Genomic DNA, 26489 nt, shown 5'->3' on the forward strand with positions numbered 1-26489 from the left:
CTATCAGCCAATAAAGGCGGGTTGTCGTCTCAGTCCATTAACTCAATTGGCTACCAGGCGTCCCGTCCAGGTATGATCAGCGCCGATAGTCACCGCTTTTCCGCCATTCACTGAGCATTGCACGAGTGACGTCGTCTTTGCCCGCAGTCCGAAAAGTCGCTATATAAAGCAGGGGCTGCCTGTGGCTGACCGCTCCGCGCACGACCCCCCGCCGCACAGCCGCTCGCCGCCTGATGTAACTTCCTGCTAAGCGGCTGATGCTGCACCGTCGGCGGACCTCCTAGACCTCCAGAACCAGCAGTCAGCCTCAAGATGCTCTCCTCAGGGGTCCTCCTCTTCACCGTGGTCATCCAGAACGGTAAGACCGGGGGGGCTCCTTGTCTGGCATTAGAGGGTGGGGCTCCGCCACTCCGAGCGCTGCCGAATGTCCTTTAGGTGATAGCCAAGGACGGCCACATCACACCTGCATGAGGAGGAGAAGGAGGCTGCGCGGTCTGTGGGAGAGGCGAAACGAAAGCGGCGATCGACGCTTCTCAGTAAACGTCCTGGGGGTCCACATGGTTACGGCAATGTCACGGGCAAGGTCACGGAAAAGTGTGCAGATGCGGCAAGACGGTGGAATGCTTACCGCTCCCGGTGTTCTGTCCGTGTGGAGTCTGCACTCCCTCTCAGTGTGTGCGTGCCAGGTCATTGATGACTACACATTGACCCCATGTCCGACCCCTTTAAATCGGGACTTAGAGGCTTTCACAATGTGAAATTCGGCGTTTCTGATTAGATGCTGACTCGCGATGCCTCCCCGCCGCTTGGCGTGTCACTCTCGGTCGGCATCCGCGCTTCAGTTTTCGTTCGATCGTCACCATTTGTGTTCCCTTGGCTGACCACCCTCAATTGCCCACCCTAACGCCGTCTTTTCTCATTTCGCAGCATTTTCATCGCCGCTACCTTCGGAGGACAACGGAGCAGGCAAAGCAAAGGTGAGTGCGGCTTACCGTAATGACGGGGCTCATTGCCGACTTCGTGTACAACTGCGGCTTCCAAGAGGCCACTAAACAAACGGATTCGTTCCTGCAGCCGCCCCTAATAAGCTGAGAGAGGAGGAAGGTGCATCGAGTTTAACACATTTTTATGTGGCCCTTAAGTGCAGAAGAAGTGAATTTAACCCTGGCAGGAGTTCGCTCTTAAATCAGTCTTATGCTGCGCTAATGTCAAGGTGATAAAAAAACTTTCATAGCATAGCGACTAAATATAAGAAGAGAAGAACTGATTTGGACGTTCATGTTTGTTTTATTTCAGCCCTCTAACTCCTGGGTTTATTTCCAGGCCTGAGCTTTATCTGTGTGAAGGTTGCAAATTCTCCCTGTGTCTCCTCCTGCATCTCAAAGAAATGTAACTTGGGGCAATAAGTGTGACCTGGCATCTCACCTGCATGGAATAAGTGGGCAGCAACTACTTATCCTAGCTAGGGGCTACCCTGGAGCCCTTGGCTGCGTTTCCATATTGTACCCTATGCCTTCAGGATAGTCGCAGTAACAAACTCCACAAGAGGGTTTTATTCAGTCATCTTTGTCATATTCCCATTTAGAGTCACCCGGTGCCCAGATGGGACACCTGCCTGTTACAAGCTGCTTTCACTCACAGCAATGCAAACCTGGCATGCTAGAAAAGCCATGTGGCAGCCATCTATCAACTTGATTAATTACATAAACACTTTCAAGCGCACAGATTTCTGCTAATGGACACACTTTAATTTTATATGGGTATTAGCTTTCTAACCTGTGAAGACACATAATAGAATACGTTTTAAAAAATCTGATATCTCTTGTGGGTGGCATGGTGGCGCAGTGGTAGCAAAAGCTGCCTCGCAGTAAGAAAGCCTGGGTTTGCTTCTCGGGTCCTCCCTGCGTGGAGTTTGCATGTTCTCCCCGTGTCTGTGTGGGTTTCTTCTGGGCACTCCGGTTTCCTCTCACAGTCCAAAGACATGCAGGTTAGGTGGATTGGCGATCCTAAATTGTCTCTAGTGTGTGCGTGTGTGCCCTGCGGTGGGGTGGCACCCTGCCCGGGCTTTGTCCCTGCCTTGCACCCTGTGTTGGCTGGTATTGGCTCCAGCGGACCCCCGTGACCCTGTGTTAGGATATATCAGGTTGGATAATGGATGGATATCTCTTGCCCTACGTGTACCCTCAGCATTTGTCCTACACCTATCTTCTTTATTAAATTCATCTCAACGTCTCTTGCTTTCTTTACTGATCCCTTCTCTATAGATTGTGTTCCCTTCACGCCTGCTTTTCAGACTCTCTCATTTCGAGGTACCCTGCTTGCCTCCCATCTGCTTTTTGACTACCACCAATAGTGGACCAGCACCCTTTACCTCCTGCAAAAACATCATTAGAAATTCTTGCAAATATTTCCCATCTTTGAGGTGACCAGGGTTGCACCTCATAAGAATTTAGAGACCTAACATCGGTCGGCGTGTTTTTGGATTCGTTGTCGCCGAAATTCTTTATTTAATTCTCACAGTCAGGAAGTGAACTTCGCACCCCCTCAACTACCACATCACATCATCATCTTTACACTGAGCAACCAGACTGACTGACTGATCAGATTGACTGAGCAAACAAAGTCAAAAAGACCAATCAGACTAAAGCCAAACTGACCAATCAAACTACTTGGAGGGACTGGATACACAGAGTACCAGAATGAACCTCAGGGGAATCGCTGACCTTTTGAAAAACGGTCAAAGTGGCCTTTTTAGGAATGAACTCGGCACTCACAAACACACATTGAGTCCTAATAAATAGTAGAAGATCCATAAAGTGATAATCTGAGTAAAACACACCTCAACTCCAGCAGCATGTAACCCTCACATGCACAACAAGGCCCAGATGAAAGGTGTCTACGGCTACAGGGCACCCATGGATATGGTGGGCACCACAGAAAAGGTTCACAAACTGGCTAAAAGCCTCTGGGGTCAAGAGGATGGCTCTTCTATTATTGACGTGGCCTGCTGTGGTGTGAATGTGTCGTCACTCCCTGTAATCGTCCCTCTACTTATACAATTTGGAGCAGGTCAGATGATTTTCTCGATGACTCTCATTGCTAAGGATAAAGCAGAGAGAACATGAAAATGTGGGGGTTAGGATTGGCGTCTTAAAAGTGGGATTCCTAAATGGAGGCCCATTTAATGCACACGGCTCCCCTGGGAGTGCAGGTCGCGCCTATCCTGTTGGAGCTCAATTAAAAGCAGCTATTTATTACAGCCAAAAGCACAAGGCGAGCCAGCGAGGCACTTTACATGATGAGGGGCTGGCCGTGCTGTGTTTCACGCCAACAGATCGATAGCTTTTCCGCTAATTAATTATGGTAGCCATGAGCCATTTCACACACTTTTGCTGATCTAGCAGCTCTCCCGTTATTCATTTTTTATGAGAGTATCAGAATGAACCTCACGGGAGCCGCTGACCTTAGAAAAACAGTCAATGTGGACTTTATAGGAACTAATTCAAACCCAATAAAAAGAGCACTGACATTTTTATATAGTGCCTTTCATAACAAAGCAGATATTAAAAACATGACATAACAGACATCGAGTCGGCCATGAAGAACATCATGTCAGACGTGAACTGATGATGAGCAAGCTCTGGAGCTGTTGTCAGATCAGAGGTTTTTACTTGTGAGGTGACCATGAATATCAACAGAAATGCGAAAGGGTTTGGGTGGCAGCCTCACCTTTCTATCCTGGGGTTCAAATGCCATCTTGTACATTCTGTCTGTATCTACTTCTTGCACATCTTAAAGATGCACGGACAGAGATATGCCATTAGGAGTAAAAAAAAGACTAAAAAGCAGCATTATTCCATTTTGCTGATATCACTTCCACAGGCGATCCTGCCGACTACAAGTATCACACACTAGTTTGTCCAAATTCATCGATTAGCAGAAGTGAATTTATAATGAAAAAGTAACAAAAAGAACTGGGTATTAGCAGAAGCCATAGTGTCCCCAACTTTGACTCTGACAAACATCTGAAAGCGGTTAAGGGTGTAAATTATAAACTGTGATCAAGCATGGAAAACCACTAATAGGGAAACAAGATGGAGACTTTGTAAGTCAGAAGACTTGAACAACAAGGGTCGGGAGATAGAGAACATATGAAAAAGTCACTAGCAGAGATGAAGAACGTCGATAACATGGGAAGAAAAACTCCCAAGTCAGTGGCTGAGGTTGCAAACTAGGGGTCCTACCGTACTGGAGATTCACTTAACATCGGATATAATTTATTATTTTATGTTATTATTTTGAAATGCGTCTTTCCGCAGCACCAATTTGTTATCATGGGTGCTACCATTTCTTGCACTTTGTGATGCACGGCTGTCAGACTATTGCTAGGCTGTTGCTACTCAGGGTGACTGGGTGTGTGTGACGCATGATGTCCTTACCACAACCGTAACAATGTCTGTCTTGTCCAAGTTTGTGATTTCAGCAAGAAAACCGATCTACAAATGACTTTTTGTTGTCTAACTACAATTTATGACTTTCGCTTTGGTCGACTCTCTTGCTGTGTTCTTTGATATACAACTTTGCTGTCACATCCTAATCTTCTACTTTAGATCTCCAACTTCCCGGTCACAAGCCCGTGTCCCGACTTTCCCTCTTCTTCCCTGTGACCTCGTAGTGTGGTCATTGCACTCCAAAAGCCAAAGTGAAAATGCTAAACTACATTGTTATTGGAAATCAGAAGCTGTGGATGAAAGATCAGACACACTAAGCACACAGGAAACATCTGTTTGATTATCCACAACCTTGGACGTTGTTGACCCTGTCAATGTAAATAGACCTGCGCTGATGACGACACATACCACACGACTTGAGATGGTCTCATGACATGGAACAATGTCCTAGTTTATGGTTACACTTTAAACAGTAACAATGCTTTAGTTAACAAGTTTACAAAGAAAACGATTTTCGGTTAGCTAGGACATTTCTTGATTAACATTTTTGGACCACTTGCCTGTTTTTCAGATTTCTCTTCCAGTTCTTCCTACTGTTCAGTTTCACTTCCAAGCCCAATTCTTTTCTGTTTTGGGTTTTCAGTTCCCTGTAGTGCCAATTCAAAATAACAAAATACTAAAATGACCAAAAATAAAAATATTGAAGTCAATTCACAAAATGATTCATTGAAGTGCAGTTTGAGTGATTAGGCAAAGTCAAAAGCCAAGCCTGCAAGGGCTTGCTGCTAATGCGATTTAGACCAACCTTCACGGCTCCACGAATTGACAACGAGTAACTAAACAGCCCTATCAATGACTCATCTTCTTGTGTCTTTCCCACAGGTGCTGAAATGCTTCATGGAGGTCCTAGCGGATGCTTTGTCCAACCCTGAACCCAAACCAGTTAGCCACGAGTGTCTGGACACACTGAGGGGTGGTAAGACTAACATCACAAATACTCAACTGTTCATACAGGCCTCGTCATGGGGTTGTCCTAATTCTTGTCAACCGTCATGGAATTTGGACTTCACATGCAAAATTTAACGTCTTATTTGTCTCATATACCTGGTCCACCATCGACAAATCAGACAAAGGCTACATCAGCATGTTTCCGTCAAACTGGTGAAAGCACCTCTTAGGACACACACCATGAGGGGTTTGTTTTGTGGGAAATGCAGAATCTTGAATGGAGAGTGGTAGCCATGGCAAGGCCTCCAGATTTGAACACTTAATAAAATGGCAGTGCCTATGATGAACAAAATGGCAGGAAAAGAGTGAAAGAGTAAAAGAAAAGAAAGCAACAGAAATCAAAACCCCAGAATCGTTACAATGATGAAGAACGGCATTAAAAAATAATTAAATAAACCACACTCACTTGAACTGAAGCCCATGACTTTCACATGGTCCCTTTGACACTGGTGGGGATTGAGCCGCCATCTTTGGAGACCGTCATGAAATGGAAGGGGACAGTGTTTGGGTTTTGTTGTTCTGATATCAGACAAACAACCAAAATAAATAACCAAACAAAGATCATGTATAAATAATACAAATAAAGAATAATGAATTCTAACAAATAACATTAAAACAGTCGACCAGATAAACAGATGCAGGCACCAAACATCCAAAACCACACACTCCTTATATGGTAAGGATTTGGCAGCCGTCCCACCATTGGGTGCAGCTCTACCATTGTCTTTTACGTAGATTTGTCACCCGAGGGCCACCATGTGCCACCTACCTGACAGGTTGGAGCAGCAGGAGTTCTGCCATTGGATTTTTCGTTCTTCTGCATTCTTTCTGTTGTGAACTCGAGAGTTCGCAAAGCAAAAATGCCTACCAGAAGTAAAAAAAAAAGTCCAGGGCAGTCATCTTTCTAAATAAAAACATTTAATTCTTTTCAAAAGTGCTCTGTCACAGCATGAAGCTCAGTGGAGCACAAAAAGGCAAAAAACCACAAATCTAAGAACTCGCCACTTCCAAGTGCATTCAAATGAACTGCAAGGGACTGTGGGACATCCCTGCCCTTCTTTGGCTAAGGCAGCCTATTGCAGTAATAGGCCGTTGGACCCACCTCTGAGGAGACCGACCTATAAAACCACAAGGCGCAAAACAAAAGGATGAATGTGGAGATATAAAAATCAAAACAATAGTGCAAAACATAAATGAAAGCAACATTAGCACAAACAAAGGAATAAAAATAAATAATAAAAATAGCACTTGAACCCCAGCTGAAATACAACACTTACATTTCAAAGCTGAAGCCAGGTTTGTGAAATTTAATATCAGGATTTATGACAGCAGCCTCTTTAATTTTGTAGTCAGCATTCCAAAATGTAACACTGATACTGAGCGCAGCCTAATCTTCCTCAATTTGAGTGGTGACTGCAGGCTGAAGGCACCACCGCACCTCGTCCCTCAGTGTGTCCCCTGTGTGATGTTCTCAGTGGTCACTTGTTCTGTACCATCATTTCATGGCTCTCGTGTTGTTATGCTCTACCCAGGGGTTCATCCCAGTCTTGGGTGTCTTTTTGTTTTGTCGTCCTTTGAATGTTATTGTGTAGAATAAATGGAGTAGGTCTTTGTTTCCTTTCTTCTGTTGTTTAGCGATTATTTCAGTCTTTTATGCTAATTCCGGTAGTTTCTCTGCTAGTCCTTCTTCTCTTTATATTGAGCAAGGGGGCACTGGGCCTTCTGACACTGCAGCTCATTACAGTGGACTGTAGTGGCACTTCTTCAGTTCTCCTTCATTTCTCGATTTCTTTTTGGTATAAACATTTGATTTTCACTTTTGTAAGTTTATTTTCTGACTCTTCTTAGATATATTAGACTTTTTTGGGGGGGTTTTAGTTTGTCAGTTATAATTAGACTAACTGTGTTACCTGTCTAAGATAGGTTGAAATCTAAGTAATCAGCATAGGCCCCTGTGTTAATGTCTGCAGTTCACCATATAATGCCTGTGTCTCTGTTATATGACATTTGGTATGAGATTCGGAAAATCAGTGTTAATGTTTGTGCTGCACCATCTGTTAGAATGACAAATACAATGCATATGTCTCTGTTATATGCCATTTAATATGGGATTTGTAAAAGCAGTGTTAATGTTTGTGCTGTGCCATCTGTGGGAACGACAAATGCAATGCATTTTATTAGTGCAATTATTAATAGTGTGTTAATAGTAATTATTAGTGCAAATATTTGTGATGCACCATCTGTTGGAATGAAAAAGCAATGCAGATATCTCTGCTATTTGCCATTTGGTATAGGATTTGTAAAATTAGTGTTAATGTTTGTGCTGTGTCATCTGTTGGAATGACAAATATTTGTGATGAGGCATTTTTTGCAATGGTGGAGACATAGCAACTGTATGGACGGACATACAGACAGTCACTTATCCTTCTGCGAAGGTGGATTATCCCTTTCATAAATGTATTTTCTGATGTTCCTTTAGCTGATTGGAATATTTTGTTTTTCAGCTTCTGAATTACAAATGGGTTTGGTTTGCTTTTATGGTACCTTTTAAGGCATATTGAATTTTGCTTTTGCTAATAAATATTGTAAATGTGAAAGAATGTTTTTCTTTGTACATTTGTGCTATGGGATTTAATGTTGCTTGTCTGCCTCTTGTTCAGCCTTAGCTTTCTTTAAACCCGCTTCTTCACTCTGATTTTGTAAGCCTCACACCTAGTTTTCACATTCAAGCCACTTTGAATTCCGTGAGGCGGTCCAATCTCAACACATTTTAACACTGCGGCCTCACCCATCCCAGGTTCAACTCCCATGCCCCCCTGGTTAGGCTAACTGGAACGTGGTCATGAGTGTGAGAAGGCCCTTGCCATGGACTGCTCATCCTGTCCTGCCAAGCACACAGTGCTGGCCCTCAACTCCACACTGGACTGGACTGTGTTTCATGTCCTCTCCTAACATTTCCTTCTGTTTCAGATGAACGAGTCGCTTCGGCGCTTCGCCACCAGAACCTTCTGAAGGAGCTGCAGGAGCTCGCAGCCCAAGGTAACACAAGAGCACTTTTAGATCATCTTTTCCTTTTTCTGTCCTAAATTGTCAACCCAATTCACTTCCCTGTCCATCCAGTTTAAGTTTCCCATCATCTGCTTAGTAATTCAGCAGTTGTCCTCTGGTTTTAAGGGTCTTGTTGCATCTTACCGGGGGTTTTCCGTGGAAATTTTGCACCTATTAGGGTTTTTATTTAATTGCAATTCATTTTTCCGTGAGAGTTACCAGGGACACAAAATCCCAAACATTTTTCAAAATAGATAGATAGATACTTTATTAATCCCCAAGGGGAAATTCGCATACTCCAGCAGCAGCATACTGATAAGGAAACAATATTAATATATTAATATTAAAATGCCCACCAGAGGGGGATACCATCAACCCCGGCTAGTCACACAAAAAGGACAACAAAGAATCTTTATAAATAATTATTTTCCACAAAAATGCTCAGAGACAAAATAAGGTCCAAACATCACAGAAGACACAGAAGGCAAGAGGTGCTTTCCCACCGCAGGAACATTTCTTTCAGAAGCCAATGGGTTTCTGTATAGCGTAGACCTCAGGTCACTTGTGGTCCCTGGACACGGGGGACCTCCCTTACATTATTGCTTTGAAGCGATCGCCATGTCACGTGGGAGATTATAGCTTCAATGTGGTGCATGGTGTAGCAAACCTTCTTCACCAATAACTCTCCAAAGTCCAACTTCTAACAGATTTGTAAGATGGCACCTGTGCTTTTGGTCAACGAATCTGCACAATTCATCACCCAAGCCCACCAGCACGGTACACCAGAGAGGTGACCATGAAGAGTCTTGTGTTGTGAAGCACATTGCTTCAATGTGGTGCATGACATAGCGTGCCATCTTCGTTAATAACTCTCCAAAGTCCAACTACTAGCACATTTGTCTGATGGTGCCAGTACTTGTGGTCAAACTGTCACCACAATTCATCATCTGAGATCCACCAGGACTGCATACCAGCTAGGTAGCTATGAAGAGTTATGTTGTGTGAAGTCCAATATGATTGTGAGTTCATGGGGGACACCCCTCCCATCACCACCTTACAGCTTTGAGGCAATCACGACTTCATGTGAGACATAATTGCTTCGATGCAGTGCATGACATAGTGCACCATCTTCATCGATAGCTCTCCAAAGTCCAACTATTAACACATTCGTCTGATGGTGCCAGTACTTGTGGTCAACCATTCACCACTACTCATCACCGAGCCCCACCCATGATAACTCCCGGTAGAATCCCCTGAAGTGGGTGCTAAAAGAAGTACCAGGAACTACAAATGGCCTGACTTCCTACAGTGGAAATACTACAAAAGTTCTCAAATTTCTAAAGATTTCCTGGTTCCCCGAGGTGGGAAAGTACCTATTGCCTTCAAAACAGGCAATCCCAAAAGCAACAAAACGAAAGAATCCACCTAATCACAAAAGCAGAATAAAATCATGAGACTTAACCACACCATGATCACAAACCGCAAGGGACGGTGGGCTTTCTTCAGCCTTTATAGGACCAAGGGTGGACCCTTGACTGTAATGAGCAGGTGGCCTCGCCTCTTGGGGAACCACTCACAAAGCACACAGAGAACAACAGAATTCACCTTAAAGTAAAGAAGCTCTATAGTCTATGCTGTAAACATGAATTATGAACAAAACATTCCTAAAAAGAGCATTTGAACAAGTCCATTAGAAGACAGCCTGCTCCATCCAAATTTGATTCGTCCACATGGGCCTGATGAAAGCGAGAACAACATTAATTTAAAAAAAAAAAAAGTCAAGACTATCAAAATAAAATGGATGTACAGCCATCAACGTCTCACTTTGAAATGTGTTTTTAGTCATTTCAATACTTACAGCTTATTAGCAGCAAAACCTCTGCACATCAGCGTGTGCAAGACACGGACACCCTGCAGTAATATCAGAATCCTGAGGGTGGAGCCACACGCACCCACTGGCATGAACAGAAATTGGGCACCCGACCAGAGTGGTAGTGGGCTAAACCTCTGCAGGAGGCGCTGAGGCTAACGAGTGTGTGAAGGCCTCATTACAAGTAGAGACCTTCTATTGGGTTTCTTCATTTTTGGACAGCTCGCCCACATTGGACCAATTTAGAGTCGAAAATTAGCTGAACACTAACTTCTCTGAGATGTGGCAGGCATTGCATTTAGGAGTCACGAACATAACAAAAATGGTGTGAAGTCCAGGACCTTCATCAGTCTGCCCAGAAAAGGCCCACCCTTCCATGCTGAGAGGTAGGCAGATGATTTATTTACTGAGATTATTTAGATTGAGATTAGATTATTTATTTATAAAAGCACATTTAAAACAACAGAGGTTGCGCCAAAGTGCTGTACAAAAAAGCATTAAAATGAACACAATACAAACAATCATGCAAAAGCAGATTAATAAAACGACCAATTATAACATCCACCACAATCCCATCATACACACTGAAAGACAGAAGAAAACAAGAAGGTCTTAAGCCGACTTGTAAAAATCTCGATCGAGGATGAAGACCTGATGTGAAGAGGCAAGTCATTCCAAAGCCGTGGAGCAACAACTGAAAAAGCTCGGTCTCCCCTTGACATCTTGGCACTCCAAGGAGCAGTCGTCCAGATGACCTCAGTGCTCTTGGTGGCACATAGGGGTGAAGGAGGTCACAGATATATTTTGGAGTGAAACCATGCAAGGCTTTAAAAACAAACAACATTACATCTCGCCTGAAGAAGGGGCCCGAGTTGCCTCGAAAGCTTGCATATTGTAATCTTTTTAGTTAGCCAATAAAAGGTGTCATTTTGCTTGGCTTTTCTCTACATTCATAATGGCTAACACGGTACAACACCCTAGTACTACAGACATACAAGACACCGAAATGTACCGCTACTACACAGAACCGAAGACCCGGTGGAAGAAACTGGCACACATGGACAGATTACCTCTCGCCTGAAGAAGGGACCTGAGTTGCCTCGAAAGCTTGCATATTGTAATCTTTTTAGTTAGCCAATAAAAGGTGTCATTTTGCTTGGCTTTTCTCTACAAAACAAACAACAAGATTTTAAAATCAATGCGACACCTCACCGGTAGCCAGTGGAGACGGAGAGGCTAAAATGGAGGAGATGTGATCCCTTTTCTCTCGACCCAATCAAAAATCTCGCTGCAGTGTTCTGAACCAGCTGAAGGTGTGACAGAGCAGATTTTATCAGACCCCCTCCAGGACCTTGACCTCGAGTTCATCTGCAAGACAGGATAAGAGGTCAATGGTTACACCCAGCTTTATCCAATCACTAGATAAATCCCTTAAACTGTTTAGAAATTCTCTCTTTGTTGTCAATTATTGTGTCTTGCCTGAATTTTGCCTCTCATCTGGGGTTTAGTTGCTTCGTTTGTATTTACTTTCTCATATACAAAGTATTGGGAAATTATTGTAATCGTCCAAAAATTTGATGTTGAGATTTTTTTTTTTTTTTAGACCTCCCTGACTTTCTCGTATACGAAGTACAGGTAGTCCCCAGATTACGGACACCCGACCTACGACTTACGAACGAGGACGCAGCTGCGACGCATGCACCTCAGTAACTGCCGCTCCGTCATCTTTGGCCTGGGGGCGCTGCAAGTGGTGGCTGGAAGGGGGCGATTTCACTGCTCGCGCAGTGTAGTGTCCCTCGGGTGGCTCCTGGCGGCAAGCGGTGACCCGTGGTCCATAGTCACCGGGGCCACAGCTATCGCTCGTGTGCAGGACGATGGTTCGCTGCCCGCCCACTACGCCGCCGCAGCTGCTGCTCCTGACTGGATGGAGCAGAGGGGGGCGTTTCACTGCCCGCCCAGCACACACGGCTGGTAATGCTGCAAGCGGTGACCCGGTTGTGGCTGAACGGGACGGCGGGGGTAACATTGTAGTGTGCCTCGGATGGCTGCCCGTTGAATTGGGGTTGGGCGATTCACTACCTGCCTTTAGCCGCACCGTGTTTGTTCTACAAACTACAGCATACTGTAGTGGAGGTGACTGTGAGGTGGGTTGGTGATGAACCCCCCCTCGCCGCTCCCATTCATTCTCAATAGCTAGCCTGCTTGTACTGTGACGCACATAGCAGGCAGTTGTCTCTTGTCAGTACACCAGACGTGCTGATGAGGGGCGCCTTCCTGCTGTGATAGTGTGGACAGTGCTGTGCAGAACAGCTCATCTTAACCTTTTGTCTTCACCACTCAACAATGTCTCTGAAACACAAATCTGATGCAAGTGCTGGTGATACAGTAAAGGAGAGAAAAATCATCACCATTGAAAATAAAGTAGAAATAATAAAAAGGGTTAGAGAGAGAGAGAGGTGAAACTCCATCATTCATTGGCAGAGCACATGGTTACAGTCGGTCAACAATAGCATTTATTAAAATAATGTACCTGTTCCGACTTACATACAAATTCAACTTAAGTACAAACCTACAGTCCCTATCTGGTACGTAACCCGCGGACTGCCTGTATAGGAATCCTCCAAAAATTCCATTTTAAGATCTTGATGAATTTCAACATTTTTGGATTTTTTTTTTTTTTTTTACAGTTTTTTGGAATTATATCTGTGTGTGTATGTAAACACAAGAACTTGAGTACGCTTTCACTTTGGTCAACCAAATTTTGCTTACAAGTATTAGGTACAAAAAGTAGATTTCTATGAACTTTTGAGTTATTTCCGCTAACTGGAAGTGGTATTTTACCTTTTTTTCATGCAGCTGCACAGTCCGATTTATTCAACTTTACTTTTATAATAATTGTTCAATAGATTATTAATCTGCGGTGGGTTGGCACCCTGCCCGGGATTGGTTCCTGCCTTGTGCCCTGTGTTGGCTGGGTTTGGCTCTAGCGGACCCCCGTGACCCTGTGTTCGGATTCAGCGGGTTGGACAATGGATGGATGGATAGATTATTAATGTGATTTGTTGTTGATGGCTCTTTAATGTACATAATATAAAAACATAATCATTGTTTTGCGGTTTACTCCTCAAATATCCATCCCCATATCTGAGTATACGAGAAAGTCGAGGAGAGACCACTGCCGATTTGTTTTGTTTTGCCCTTTGCATTCATCTCTTGGTTCGACTCATTAAATTAGTTATCTGTTTCCTGCCGAGCCAGGAAAAAAACATAAAAAATTAAACCAAACCAAGAACAAAAAAAAATAAACCTAATGAGAGATGAGAATTGAAGTGGAAAAAACAAGCAAAGAGGTCAAACCAAATGAAATCCACAAGAAGCACAATAACAAAAATGATTTAAGGATTTTTAAATTTTTTTTTGTATTTACTGTAGTAAGTTTGTATCCACAGATACCAGAATACTGGATAGCAGAGGGAATCACCAGCCGACCTTCCTTTTATCCTGTCACGTTCCTAGAAGCCATACCCCAGCCATAGAAGCGTTCGAGACATAGAAAGTACCAAATGAATTCACGTGCACCCTAATCAAGACCAGCTTACTCCAGATGCTAACTTCTGTGCCTGCCTAGCAGGGCCTCTAAAATTGGAAGCTGGCTTAAATAACTAGAAAAGTCCCAAAATAGATCAAAAGCCCCACAAGAGGAGGGATGACCATAAACCTTCAGCTTGTGTACAGAAGGGCAAACCAAGAATCTTTATGACAAAAGAATTTATTAACCAAAAAACAGAAAAATACAAGGAAAGGCCCAGTGCCTTAAGTGAATATAGATAAGTGCTGGTGTTTAAGATCGATTATTCAATCGAAGTGAGGTAGTGGGAGTTAACATTTTATCGAAGAGAAGGAGGTGGAGGCAGGACAGCTATCCTTGGCATTTCGAGTACACTATGAAACCCTACCATTCGAGCATAGTTTCAAGTATCATGATGCAATAACATTTGATCAAAACGAGGGAGACGGCTTGGACATGCGTGATGCGATTTGGTACACTCAAAAACAGTCGGCTCTAGGGAATCCATTCCTGGACGGGTTTATCCATTCCCACGAATTTGGGAATCCCACATTTCATTCCCGGGAATCCCTGGCTCCCGGGCATGACACAGTGCACGGGCATCTCACATGTGAACGGTTTTAGAACGAGCGACACTTATTTTTAATAAAACTATTGCAATATGTTGACACAAATAAAAGACTAACCTTATCTACAAGCAGTTCATGCTGTCATAGAAGTACATGTATCTAGTTAGTTGCAATAAGAGCGTAGAAAGCACAATGTCCTCACAGGTGGTGCTGCTGCTTTGCAGTAAGGAGACTGTGGAAGATTGCGGGTTTGCTTCCCGGTTCCTCCTTGTGTGGATAGCGCTTTGAGTACTGAGAAAAGCGCTATATAAATGTAATTTATTATTATTATTAACGTGTCCAGCGTGCGGTCGTCCAGGCAAGAACGCACCTTTGTGCAGAAGTATGCCAGCCACTAAGAAAGCACACTCATCAGATACTGATACACTTGTTCTAAACAATGTCCACACTTGCCGTTGCACTGAAACACCGCCATTTCAGCTTTTACTGATGTATCCAGTTTCTTGTCATCATTCTGTGATGGCAAGTTTCTTGGCACAGATAATGCGGATGCAACAGACTGACGCATTGCAATTTCAAGTTGCTGTTCAAAACTGTTGTCTGATGAAGTGCAAGCTGCAGCAATGGCGCCACCTTAATTATTTTCAACTATAACTCTATTATTTCTTGATCGATTTTTACACTCTATATATGCGAGCTTGGCCGTTCCCGTTTTCCTGGGAATTACAGCAGTTTCATTCCCGGGAATGCGGGGAACGAAAAATGTCTGGGAATCCCGGTAATCGGGAGCCCGGGAATGGATTGCCAACAAACACTCTTCAACTCCATAACCAGCCCACTTCCGGAGTCTTCACAAACTCAAAGGTCTCCGGCCGCAAAGCCTGCTCCGCTACAGCTCAAAAGCCAGAGGGTGGGCTCAGGATTGGTGACCTTAGGGTGGCCCCGCCTCCAGTGGCTCCACCTACAAAGCACAAAGAATGTCATGGATTTTAGATGAATGGTACATAATTACAAGAATCACAAAAAATACATAACAATATGAAAAATAATTTTAAAATGACAATAAATATATATAAGTACAGAACCGAAGGAAGAAGAGGGATAAAACTCAAATGGGAAGAACAAAGAACTGACACACATTGGCTGTGCCAAGAGGATTTCTTCTGCTGCTCAAGTCAAGTGTCCACTTGGTGTCGACTCTGCACATCTTCCCTATGTGTACTTCGGCTTTCCTCTAACATCCTCCAAAGCCGTGTGTGTTAGTTAACTGGTGACACCAAACTGGTGTGTGTGGACTGGCACCTCTTTCAGGGTGTGTTCCTGCCCCTACACCTCCTGTTATTAGCCATTTCATGTGTAGCCAAGTCAACTGCAGCTCCTCAGGTGCCACTTGGCAAACTGACCAATAAATGTGTTTTGTGTTCTCCCCTCAGGAGCCAATGACAGAGCACAGCTGAGGAAAAGAAGTGACGAGTTAGCCAATCACGTCGCAGAGGTGTTGGAGGAGCACAGGGAGAAGGAGGCCGCTGCAGGTAGGGCCTTGGTGCTTTGGCGTTTGCTTCTTTCTTCCAAGCCTTTTTGGGGGGCAGTCAATGTAGGCTGACCTGAATGGGACTAAGGACAGGGATGTCAGTTTGGCAGATGTCACATTGGCAGACTGTCCTTCAGACCTGACCAACAGGCACTTGAATGCTAACATCTTATGGACACAAACATTAAATGACTGTGACAAGCTCTGCTCCATATATGCTATACAGCACCTTTCAGACTAGCAACTAAGCAGTCTTCTTTTTTTATTCATCTGTCATCACCCTGTCTTTACTGAATCAAATGTCAAAGTAAAATAACTCTCAGAACGGATTCCTATATAGTGCCTTGCACAGAGAAAAGGTACAAGAATGCTTCTTGTAAAAATAATAAAATGGACAAACAGCAAACACTCAAGTCACCATCCAGCATGCAGTGGCATGTGGTGGTAAAAATCATAAAAAGACAGTGCTGGAGAGTGCAGCAGGACTGCAAGACAAACCCCCCTCCCTCACATCTGCCATTTTGTCTTGCCCCCATAGATTTACCCGATTCAATCAGCATCGAGGAAGACGACGAGAACGTTCCACAGGCGCACCTGTCCGACGAGAGGCTCAATGACTCCGGACAAGTGGTGGCGAGGGAGGCTGCGTCGGGGGAGCAAAGGAAAGAGTCAGAGGAGGACGGCGGCTCACGGGAGTTGGGCGTGGACCCCAACGCCAAAGACAAATCAGAGGAGCGAGTCCAAGATGACAGCAGTAAGGGCTGACTTGTATAACGTCTTGCAATAGTTTTTCTCAGATGCACATCTTTACATGCAACATGGAGGGTTGTAGTGGTGGGTCCAAAGTCCAAATTTGTTCAAATCTTTGCCTGGTTCCCAGACTTTGAGAAGTTTTAATGCTCTCCCTTTTCTGGGTAGGCTTTCCCTTACCAACACATGCAAGTTAGGCAACAAGTCAAGCCTAACCCAGTAGACGTGTGTTCGTTGAGGGCCTGGCATCCCATCCAGGGTGGGCTGCTGTCTTGGGAGAATGTCTGTACACTGAGCCGACTGAAGGTGAGGCTGCCAAAACCTGGAACAGTCCTGCTGACTGGGAAAGGCACTATATGAAAATGTACTTTGGCTGAGGTCTACGTCACAAGGTGGTTCTCATCTGGCCCAGTATCTGCTCTTGAAGGTTCTGTGTGAAACGGGATGGACGCAAGTAGTGAAGGGGAGGAAACAAAGGCTCTTTCACAAAAGGCACAGTATGTGAAATTAAAACAGGCAGAGGGTCATCCCAAGTGAAGGGCCGACTGCAGAAAGGGCACTCGTCTCTCCTACCCGCACTGCCGTTATTTCCTTCTGTTGAGCCCCTCTACCACCAGCTTGACCCCTTGTCCTCCTTCCTATATGTGTCCTCCACTTATTTTTTAAATTTTTGCCTCAGTGTCTTCCTGCTCGATGCCATTGTCACTTTATGCCCCTCACATCCTGCATCTGGTTTGTGGCTCATCTTTTTAGCCATGTGGTATAGCTGGTTAACCTCTCCTTAACATTTCCTTCACTTGGCATCTTCCCATTCTTCCTCTCCTGTCCTTTTCCTCCCCATATTTCTTACTTGTCATGTATTACATCTCAGTACAAATGGGATTCTGGTGGTAGATGAATAGAATGACACGAGCTTTAAGATTTCTAAGGAGGAGATTATAAAAGATGAAGATCCATAAAGGAGTGGGCCAACTGGCATGATGATGGAAATACTGAAGGCACCTGAAGGTCCACAATTGGAAGGGCAGATAGACCCAGGCCACTTGATTGTGTGTAGAGGGAGGAATTCCTTCAGACTGGAAAAGAAGTGTGCGGAGTGGGAATGGGTGGTCCATTTGATGTGTGGGCTTTTGCAGAAGGTAGCAAAGATGGTGGAAAGAGTTTCTACGATAAAAGAATCCGGTGTCAGGGAAAGTTAGCAAAATGCATTTTGGTTTCATGCCTGGGAAGGAAGAACAGATACCATCAGGGAAAGGAAAGAAGATGCGTGTTGGATTTGTAGATCTGGGAAGACGTTTGACAGAAAGGTGGTAAGTTGGACTTTGGGAAAGCGAGGAGGTGTGGATGAGTGTCTGAGGTCTGTGGTGATGTCAAACATAATCTCGTTTGTCTCCCCATCTTTCACTTCATGTTTTCTGCCCCCCTCAATGAGGCTGATTCCTCTCCTTCCTTCTTGATTTACTGTGACTTTTCTAGTTGGTAAAATCTGAAGGTGGCACTCCTTGATTGGTCCAGCAGAGGCTTTGTGCATCATTCTTATGTTCTGTGACGACCCCCAACAACTTCACTGAGGTGATGTCTTTTGAAATTCAAGTTCTTTCTCAGATTCTACTTGACTTTAATTCGATTTTTCTTTTTACTGAGTAGGTGGTAGCAGTAGTAGTGGTAGTACGTAGATGATTCACATAAAAAACCCTGGTCTGATGGACCCCCAGCTGGTTGTCAGTTTCAGACTCAGGTTCCTTTTATCCAAGGCGGTCCTCCTGTCCCATTTTGCCATTTTGTGCTTGCCACTGACAGAATTTTAATTAGACCACCACCTGCCTGCCCTAGTCACCCAGGGGTTTCGGTGGGAATGGTGGAGGCAACTGCTATTGCAGAAGCTTCAGGCTTTCTATTAACTTTTAAACTTCTTACCGTGGTGACTTTGACAGAAGATGTCTTTTAGCCTCTGTCATATGTCGATCATGAAATGCCACTGGCGAGCCTTGTTTGTATGAGGGTACTTCGTTAATTCATCTGCACTTTTGTGATCGTTTTGTTTTGGTTGGCTGTATGCTTTCCCCATGCACAGTGCTAACGTTTCAACCTTCATCAGTTAGTTTCTCTCCGCTCTCTATTTATAGTCGGTTAAGCAATGATGCCACAGACACCCCTCTTACCCTCCACCTCCTCCAGGGGGGATAATAAGGTGTTCCCAGACCAGCTGAAAGGTTTAATCTCTCCTGCATCTCTTGGGTCTGCCCTGTGGTCTCCTAGTTGGATATACTTGAAACATCGCCCTGGGGAGGCATCCAGGAGTCACTGTAATCAGATACCCGAACCACCTCAACCAACTCCTTTCAATGAAGAGGAGCAGTGACTCTACTTTAGGCTCCTCCTGAAAGTCTGCGTTTCTCACCTGCTCTCTACTGAGCCCAGACACTCTTTGAAGGAAACTCACTTCTGCTGCGTGTATCTAGTTCTTTTGGTCACTACCCAAAGCTTGTGACCATAGGTGAAGGTAGGAATGTTGATTGACCGGTAAACCGAGAGCTTTGTCCTTCAGCTCAGCTCCCTTTTCACCATGACTGACAGGTACAGCTTACGCATAACTGCGGGCACCACATGTAAATCTCCCATTCTATTCTTCCCTTAATCGTATGCAAGTCCCCAGGATACCTCAACTCCTTCTCTTGAAGCAGCACCTCATGCCCAACCTGGACAGGGCACGCCACCTTTTTCCAGCTGAGAACTATGACCTCGGACTTGGAGGTTCTGATCCTCAACTAGCCTTGCTCAAGTGCAAACTGCCCCAGTGCATGTCTAAGGTTGTTACTCGTTGTTAAGGTTGTAGCTCGATGAAACTAACTGGGACCACATCATCTGAAAAAGGCAGAGATGCGATCCTGAGGCTACCGGACTGGACCCAGTCTGAACAGAATCAGTGACAAATGTCAGCCCCAGACCGGGTCCCCACACCCACTGGGAATGAGTATAACTTATTCCTAGCAATGCAAATCAAGCATTCGCTCTGGTTGTACAGGAACCAAATAGTAAATAACAGCAGGCCTGCTACCCCATACTCCTGAAGCACCCTCTGCAGGACACTCGAGGGCCATTATATGATTGTATGCCTTTACGTCCACAAAAACACATATAGACTGGTTGGGCCCACGACGTCTCCCTGTTGGATATACAGGTGCAGATGCCCAATTCAGATGACCGAACCACCTCAACTGGCTCCTTTTCAATGCAGAAGAGCAGCCGCTGTACTTTGAGCTCCTCACCCTGTCTCTAAGACTGAACACAGAAACCCTGTGAAGGAAACTCATTTCTGCCACTTATATCCGTGATCAAGTCCTTTCTGATGTTACCCAAAACTTGTGACCATACGTAAAGGTAGGAATGTAGATCGTCTGATAAATCAAGAGCTTTGTCCTTTGGCTCAGCACAACTGTGATCCTAAGGTCGCCAAACTTGACCCGACCCCCCCCAAACCCCCCCCCCCCCCCCACTCATTGACTGCCACCAAGAGATTTTGCTCAGAAAAATTATGAACAGAATCGGTGACAAAGTGCAGCCCTGGCAGAATAAACACACCCAACTTGAACATGTCCGACTTATTGCCAGCAATGCGAACCAAGCTTTCATTCTGGTTGTATAAGGACTGAATTGCCCACAACAGCTGGCTGGTACCCCATACTCCCAAAGCACCCTCCGCAGGACACCCAGGGGACCCAATTGTATGCCTTTTCCAAGTCCACAAAACACATGTAGACTGGTTGGGCACATGAAACCCTTCAGAATCCTTGTAAGGATGAAAAGCTGTTGTCTGTTCAGCTAATCTGCTTATTCTAATTCAGAGTTATGGTTGAACTGGATCAGGATTTTTTAAGAGCCCACTATGTACGAGGTGCCCATCATATCGTATGGGGACATGCACCTTCCCCCAAACAGAGAACATTTTAGCATACCCATTATTTTAACACCTGTACATCTTTGGAACTTTAGAGGAAAGCTGGAAAACCCTGAAGAAAAACCACACCGCAAGAATGTGAAACACGCACTTGTCATGATGGAGAAAAGCTCACTTCAGTTCTTTTTTTGCGTTTTCCCTTAAAAGGCACTGAAAAAAGCATTCTGGAGACTCCCACAGCCAGCCAGAACCAGCAGATTAGCAGCTCCGAGGACAAATTTGGGACCCCGGTAAACGACACAGCCATCAGCGAAGGAGAACACAAAATGGAGTCGGAGCGCAACCCCGCTGGAGCGACTGCCCTGGCTGAGCAGTTAACTGGTGAGGAGGCCTCAGCGCCTGATCTCGTCCAGAGAGGCAATGAAACGACAAGGCCCAATACGGCCGAGGAGAGCAGCCAAGTGGTGGCAGACCTGTCAGCACTTCAGAAGCGGGGGCGGCCATTGGAGGACGAGGACGGAAAAGACGACGAAGGCAGCGGGAACCAAAAACGAGAGGCAAGTGCATGCAAGCATTTGTGTCCTTTAAAAGTCATGGATAACGTGCGAGTAAAGATGGGACTCGAATGTAAGAGCTGAGACGGCTCACCTTGCTAGACAGCATAAGCTCGATTTGCACTTCTAAAACCTTTCCCACGGTTATTGTAACACTACTGTGCATAAGGGCCCAGTTCACACACAAGACTGGCAACTTTGGGTACTTCGATGTATGGAATGATTAGTTGAGTTTTAAGGCCGGTTACATTTTCAATATCTTTGTCTTAAGGAGGAGATGCGGGTAATTTGATTTGTTGAGACACCTACAAATGTAGACATAAAACACCCCAGAGGCGTAGCTACGGTTTTCAGCGCCCGGGGACAACTGAAGATTTCGTGCCCTCTCCTGTTTGCCAAAATGCAATGGGGAAGGGAAATTTGGAGTCCCCTGGATGCTGCGCCCGGGGACAGATGTCCCCCCCCCCCTTGCCTCCCCCAGCTACGCCACTGAAACACCCAGAGAAGATGCACGGACAATATTCAACGGGAAGAGAGCACGGAAACTCCGGCTATTAAAGTGGAGATTTCCATTCTGCTTCATTGTAAATAAATAATTTTCATTTATCATTCCACCTACGCAGATGGTGAAGCAATGTATTTCACCGATATGTGCATGACATCTGCATTCTCACAGAGGACGCACTTCTGCACAGAGTCCACGTCAGCAGCGAGAGGTAGGGTTCTCACAGTCTTGGAGAGAACAGAGGCAATCGTCGCAACAAAATCACCAACTACAAACTGTACTGCCACGAGGGTTTGACAGTTGGGAGGCAAAGTGACCAGAAATAGAGTTAGGTCCATAAGTATTTGGACAGAGACAACCTTTTTCTAATTTTGGTTCTGTACATTACCACAATGAATTTTAAATGAAACAACTCAGATGCAGCTGAAGTGCAGACTTTCAGCTTTAATTCAGTGGGGTGAACAAAACGATTGCATAAAAATGTGAGGCAACTAAAGCATTTTTTGAACACAATCCCTTCATTTCAGGGGCTCAAAAGTAATTGGACAAATTAAATAACTGGAAATGAAATGTTAATTTCTAATACTTGGTTGAAAACCCTTTGCTGGCAATGACAGCCTGAAGTCTTGAACTCCTGGACATCACCAGATGCTGGGTTTCCTCCTTTTTAATGCTCTGCCAGGCCTTTACTGCAGCGGCTTTCAGTTGCTGTTTGTTTGTGGGCCTTTCTGTCTGAAGTTTAGTCTTCAAAAAATGAAATGTCTGCTCAGTTGGGTTAAGATCAGGTGACTGACTTGGCCATTCAAGAATTTTTCACTTCTTTGCTTTAATAAACTCCTGGGTTGCTTTGGCTGTATGTTTTGGGTCATTGTCCATCTGTATCATGAAACGCCGCCCAATCAATTTGACGTCATTTAGCTGGATTTGAGCAGACAGTAGTCTCTGAACACCTCAGAATTCATTCAGCTGCTTCTGTCCTGTGTCACGTCATCAATAAACACTAGTGTCCCAGTGCCACTGGCAGCCATGCACGCCCAAGCCATCACACTGCCTCCACCGTGTTTTACAGATGATGCGGTATGCTTTGGATAATGAGCTGTTCCACGCCTTCTCCATACTTATTTCTTGCCATCATTCTGGTAGAGGTTGATCTTGGTTTCATCTGTCCAAAGAATGTTTTTCCAGAACTGTGCTGGCTTTTTTAGATGTTCTTTAGTAAAGTCCAATCTCGCCTTTCTATTCTTGAGGCTTATGAGTGACTTGCACCTTGCAGTGCACCCTCTGTATTTACTTTCATGCAGTCTTCTCTTTATGGTAGACTTGGATATCGATACGCCTACCCCCTGGAGAGTGTTGTTCACTTGGTTGGCTGTTGTGAAGGGGTTTCTCTTCACCATGGAAATGATTCTGCGATCATCCACCACTGTTGTCTTCCGTGGACGTCCAGGTCTTTTTGCGTTGCTGAGTTCACCAGTGCTTGCTTTCTTTCTCAGGATGTACCAAACTGTAGATTTTGCCACTCGTAATATTGTAGCAATTTCTTGGATGGGTTTTTTTCTGTTTTCGCAGCTTAAAGATGGCTTCTTTCACCTGCATGGAGAACTCCTTTCACCGCATGTTGTCTGTTCACAGCAAAATCTTCCACATGCAAGCACCACACCTCAGATCAACGCCAGGCTTTTTATCTGCTTAATTGATAATGACATAATGACGGACTTGCCCACACCGGCCCATGAAATAGCCTTTGAGTCAATTGTCCAAATACTTTTGAGCCCCTGAAATGAAGGGATTGTGTTAAAAAAATGCTTTAGTTGCCTCACATTTTTATGCAATCGTTTTGTTCACCCCACTGAATTAAAGCTGAAAGTCTGCACTTCAACTGCATCTGAGTTGTTTCATTTAAAATTCAGTGTGGTAATGTACAGAACCAAAATTAGAAAAAAGTTGTCTCTGTCCAAATATTTATGGACCTAACTGTAAAAGAACATGGCAGGCGTGAAAACCTAGGAAGCCAAACCAGCTCCAACGGCCAAATCGCTGTCCAAGTCGAGTAATGCACACAAAATGTTCAGCTGCCTTGGACGCCAGACATAGCCTGCTGCCAAATTCCTGGGCATCATGTGGTAGCAATGCCAACCTAAAAGTACCAGAAAATGGTGTCCAAAATATAAATAAAAATAACAAATTCATCAAAATAAATGCAACAAAAAAGGTGTTCAAAATCACGTGCTCTGTAACTGCTCGGAGCTCCGACTTGTGCCATTTTGCCTTCCCACTTCAGTGTGTTCACATAAATTTCTATTTGGACTTTTCAAAAAAATGTGAGGTCACTGTTGATTTGTTACTGTAAAGAAATGCAATTAAAGATAGACTGCATTTTCATGTAAAAAAAGAACAAAACAAACATATTGAGTGTGTATCACTCCATTCCAAATGCATTTAACCAAAAAATGGCATTTCGGGCTGACCAGTTATGTTTTGCTGTAAACAACTGACTAAGGTACAAGGTCAGCATTACATCACAACTCAGACAATTCAAGTAGCTTATGTTTTGTCTGAATTGTCTGAGTTGTAATCCCAAGCTCGCTGAACATTCACATGACATTCCCAACTCGACAACTCAGATTTACAGCCTCAATGTCGAGCACAGGATTGTGAGACTCAAGCTTAGAGGAAACTTGGGCTGAAATGGATCCTCCCACTCGTCTCCCATGCAGTGTTCACTTGTGTCCTGAGAGGGCCAAAGCCAGCAGTGTAGGTCTTAAGTGGGGTGGTCAATAGGGCTGAAGATCAGAACTCTTGCCCCACCATGTTTCCTAGTTGGATGTTCCGACATACTCAAGACCACTAGGTTCAGCAATGACAGTTGTGTAGTGCGGCACCATCCTTAACAAATCCTTGTTGTTATCTGGTTCTCGCAGACGGTTCTGCTAAAGACGTTACTGATGTCCTTGTGAGATTCAACCTAAATCAGCTCCGGTTGCAACTGCTTGATTTAATCAATTTCACAGTGACTTCCGACATTCTCCACATATGCTGCCTCCACAATTTTAAACACTTAAAAAGCTGAGATGTGGGTACACTCCTGGTCTCGGGCATGGAAATTGGCTCAATTGTTTAATGAAACAAGATCAGGAGATGACGGGAACAAAACATAAAAATAGGACGAAACTCAAACGACGGAGCCCAGTATGCAAACTAAAGAGCAATGTCGGATAAACATTTAAAATGTTTCAACTACCAGATTCTGTCTTAGAAGGCAAATTACTGATCGTGATTTCAGGATTATTCCACAAAGTTAGATACTTGCTACACACCAAGTCTCCATCTTTCAAGGCAGTAGTGCGATGATGTTAAATCGTCAAAACTTCCTGTAGCTGTGGGGTAAAAATGGTGGTAACTTTCAGCAAGAAAACGGCACAAAATGGCAGTTCCTGTCCTGAAACGTTCAACGGATTCTAGCTGCGGACATCTAGAGCTTCACTCCATTGAGGAGGTTGTCGCTTTATATTACGCCTGGTTAAATGATGGTTAAGATTAGGGTTGGGGGAGGCGTTATCTGACTCAAATAAACCAACTGAGAAAATCCTGCAATCTAATTGGCTGTTCAGGGGAGCTGCAGAGGTCTACAGCTGGACCCATCTCCCGATGTTACAAATTCAAATTAAATAAAACTTGATTTGAATTATTTTAAAAAAATGTTTATGCTGCAAAAATGTGTACAAAATACATTGGGAAAGCAAGAAACATGACGCTCTGGCGTTCAGTAAGCACTGCGTCCGTTTACAAGAGCCGGGCTCATTATGTCTCTCTCTTCTTCCCCAGGAGCAGGAGCTGGAAAGCCTGGCAGCGATTGAGAGTGAGCTGGAGAAAGTAGCTGAGAAACTGCACCAAATGAGGAGTTGAACCCCCGGATGGTCCAATTCCTTGACCCACCTACCTTTGACCCCCTGTTTTCTGTGTCATATGTAAATATTTATCATAATTTGGAGTAAAAAATGAACAACTTAGAAGGATGCACGTGCAATATATTATAGAACAATAAACATAGTGGACATTTAGGGAAGATCCCTCTGCCATTCTAGAAATGTTCACCTCAGATGCCGAGAGGCTGCGAGGGATCCACAGAGACTTGGTCACCAGCAGGCGAGGATGTGAGGAGGGGAGGCCATCGACAGCCTTTGGATTTGTTTTGTAAAGCCTTGCATGACTGAATCATTTCCGACAAGGGGGCACAAAGGCCTCTGTACACTTTGTATTAGCATGTGTCCGCCTCACTGTAGCGCCTTGGAAACTCTGACAGGCCTGAGCAATAGTTGCTGCACAGTATGTCAGCCAGACTACTGAGAATTTCCCAATATTTCCTTATTTTCTGTTTTTTGCTTTTGGGGAATAAGGAGCCCTCAAGTCTCCACCTTAACCCCATACACACCTCATGTAAATACCAACACGTCACAAACACATGTACATAACAGAAGAATCTCATTGGTGTATCCATGTCATGATGACAGGCATCAGCATACAGAAGTGAAGCACCAAGAGCGCCCTCAAGTGGCTTATCACTGAATACACAGCCGAAGATACACAGGCCACTAGCATTGTGTCCAATACAAAAATAATGCAATAAACTTGGGATTGCTTCTATTCCCAATTGATGCACCTGTAGGCAAATATTTCTGGATGTAATTTGAAGAAAAGTAAATAAATAAATAAAAGTGTTCCTAATATCTTAAAAGT

The 26489-nt window shown here is 44.4% G+C and overlaps 1 protein-coding gene across 1 annotated transcript; it reads left to right on the forward strand.

Annotated features, from left to right (window-relative positions):
* Positions 1 to 26489, forward strand: chga (chromogranin A). Its single transcript, XM_028821534.2, has 8 exons — positions 1 to 358; positions 928 to 977; positions 5334 to 5427; positions 8430 to 8498; positions 15948 to 16046; positions 16584 to 16799; positions 20901 to 21250; positions 25578 to 26489. The coding sequence occupies exons 1-8, from the start codon at positions 313 to 315 to the stop codon at positions 25656 to 25658; spliced, it is 1005 nt and encodes a 334-aa protein (XP_028677367.1). The 5' UTR covers positions 1 to 312; the 3' UTR covers positions 25659 to 26489.

Source organism: Erpetoichthys calabaricus, chromosome 16 (assembly GCF_900747795.2).
Source record: "Erpetoichthys calabaricus chromosome 16, fErpCal1.3, whole genome shotgun sequence".
Taxonomy (NCBI): Eukaryota; Metazoa; Chordata; class Cladistia; order Polypteriformes; family Polypteridae; genus Erpetoichthys; species Erpetoichthys calabaricus.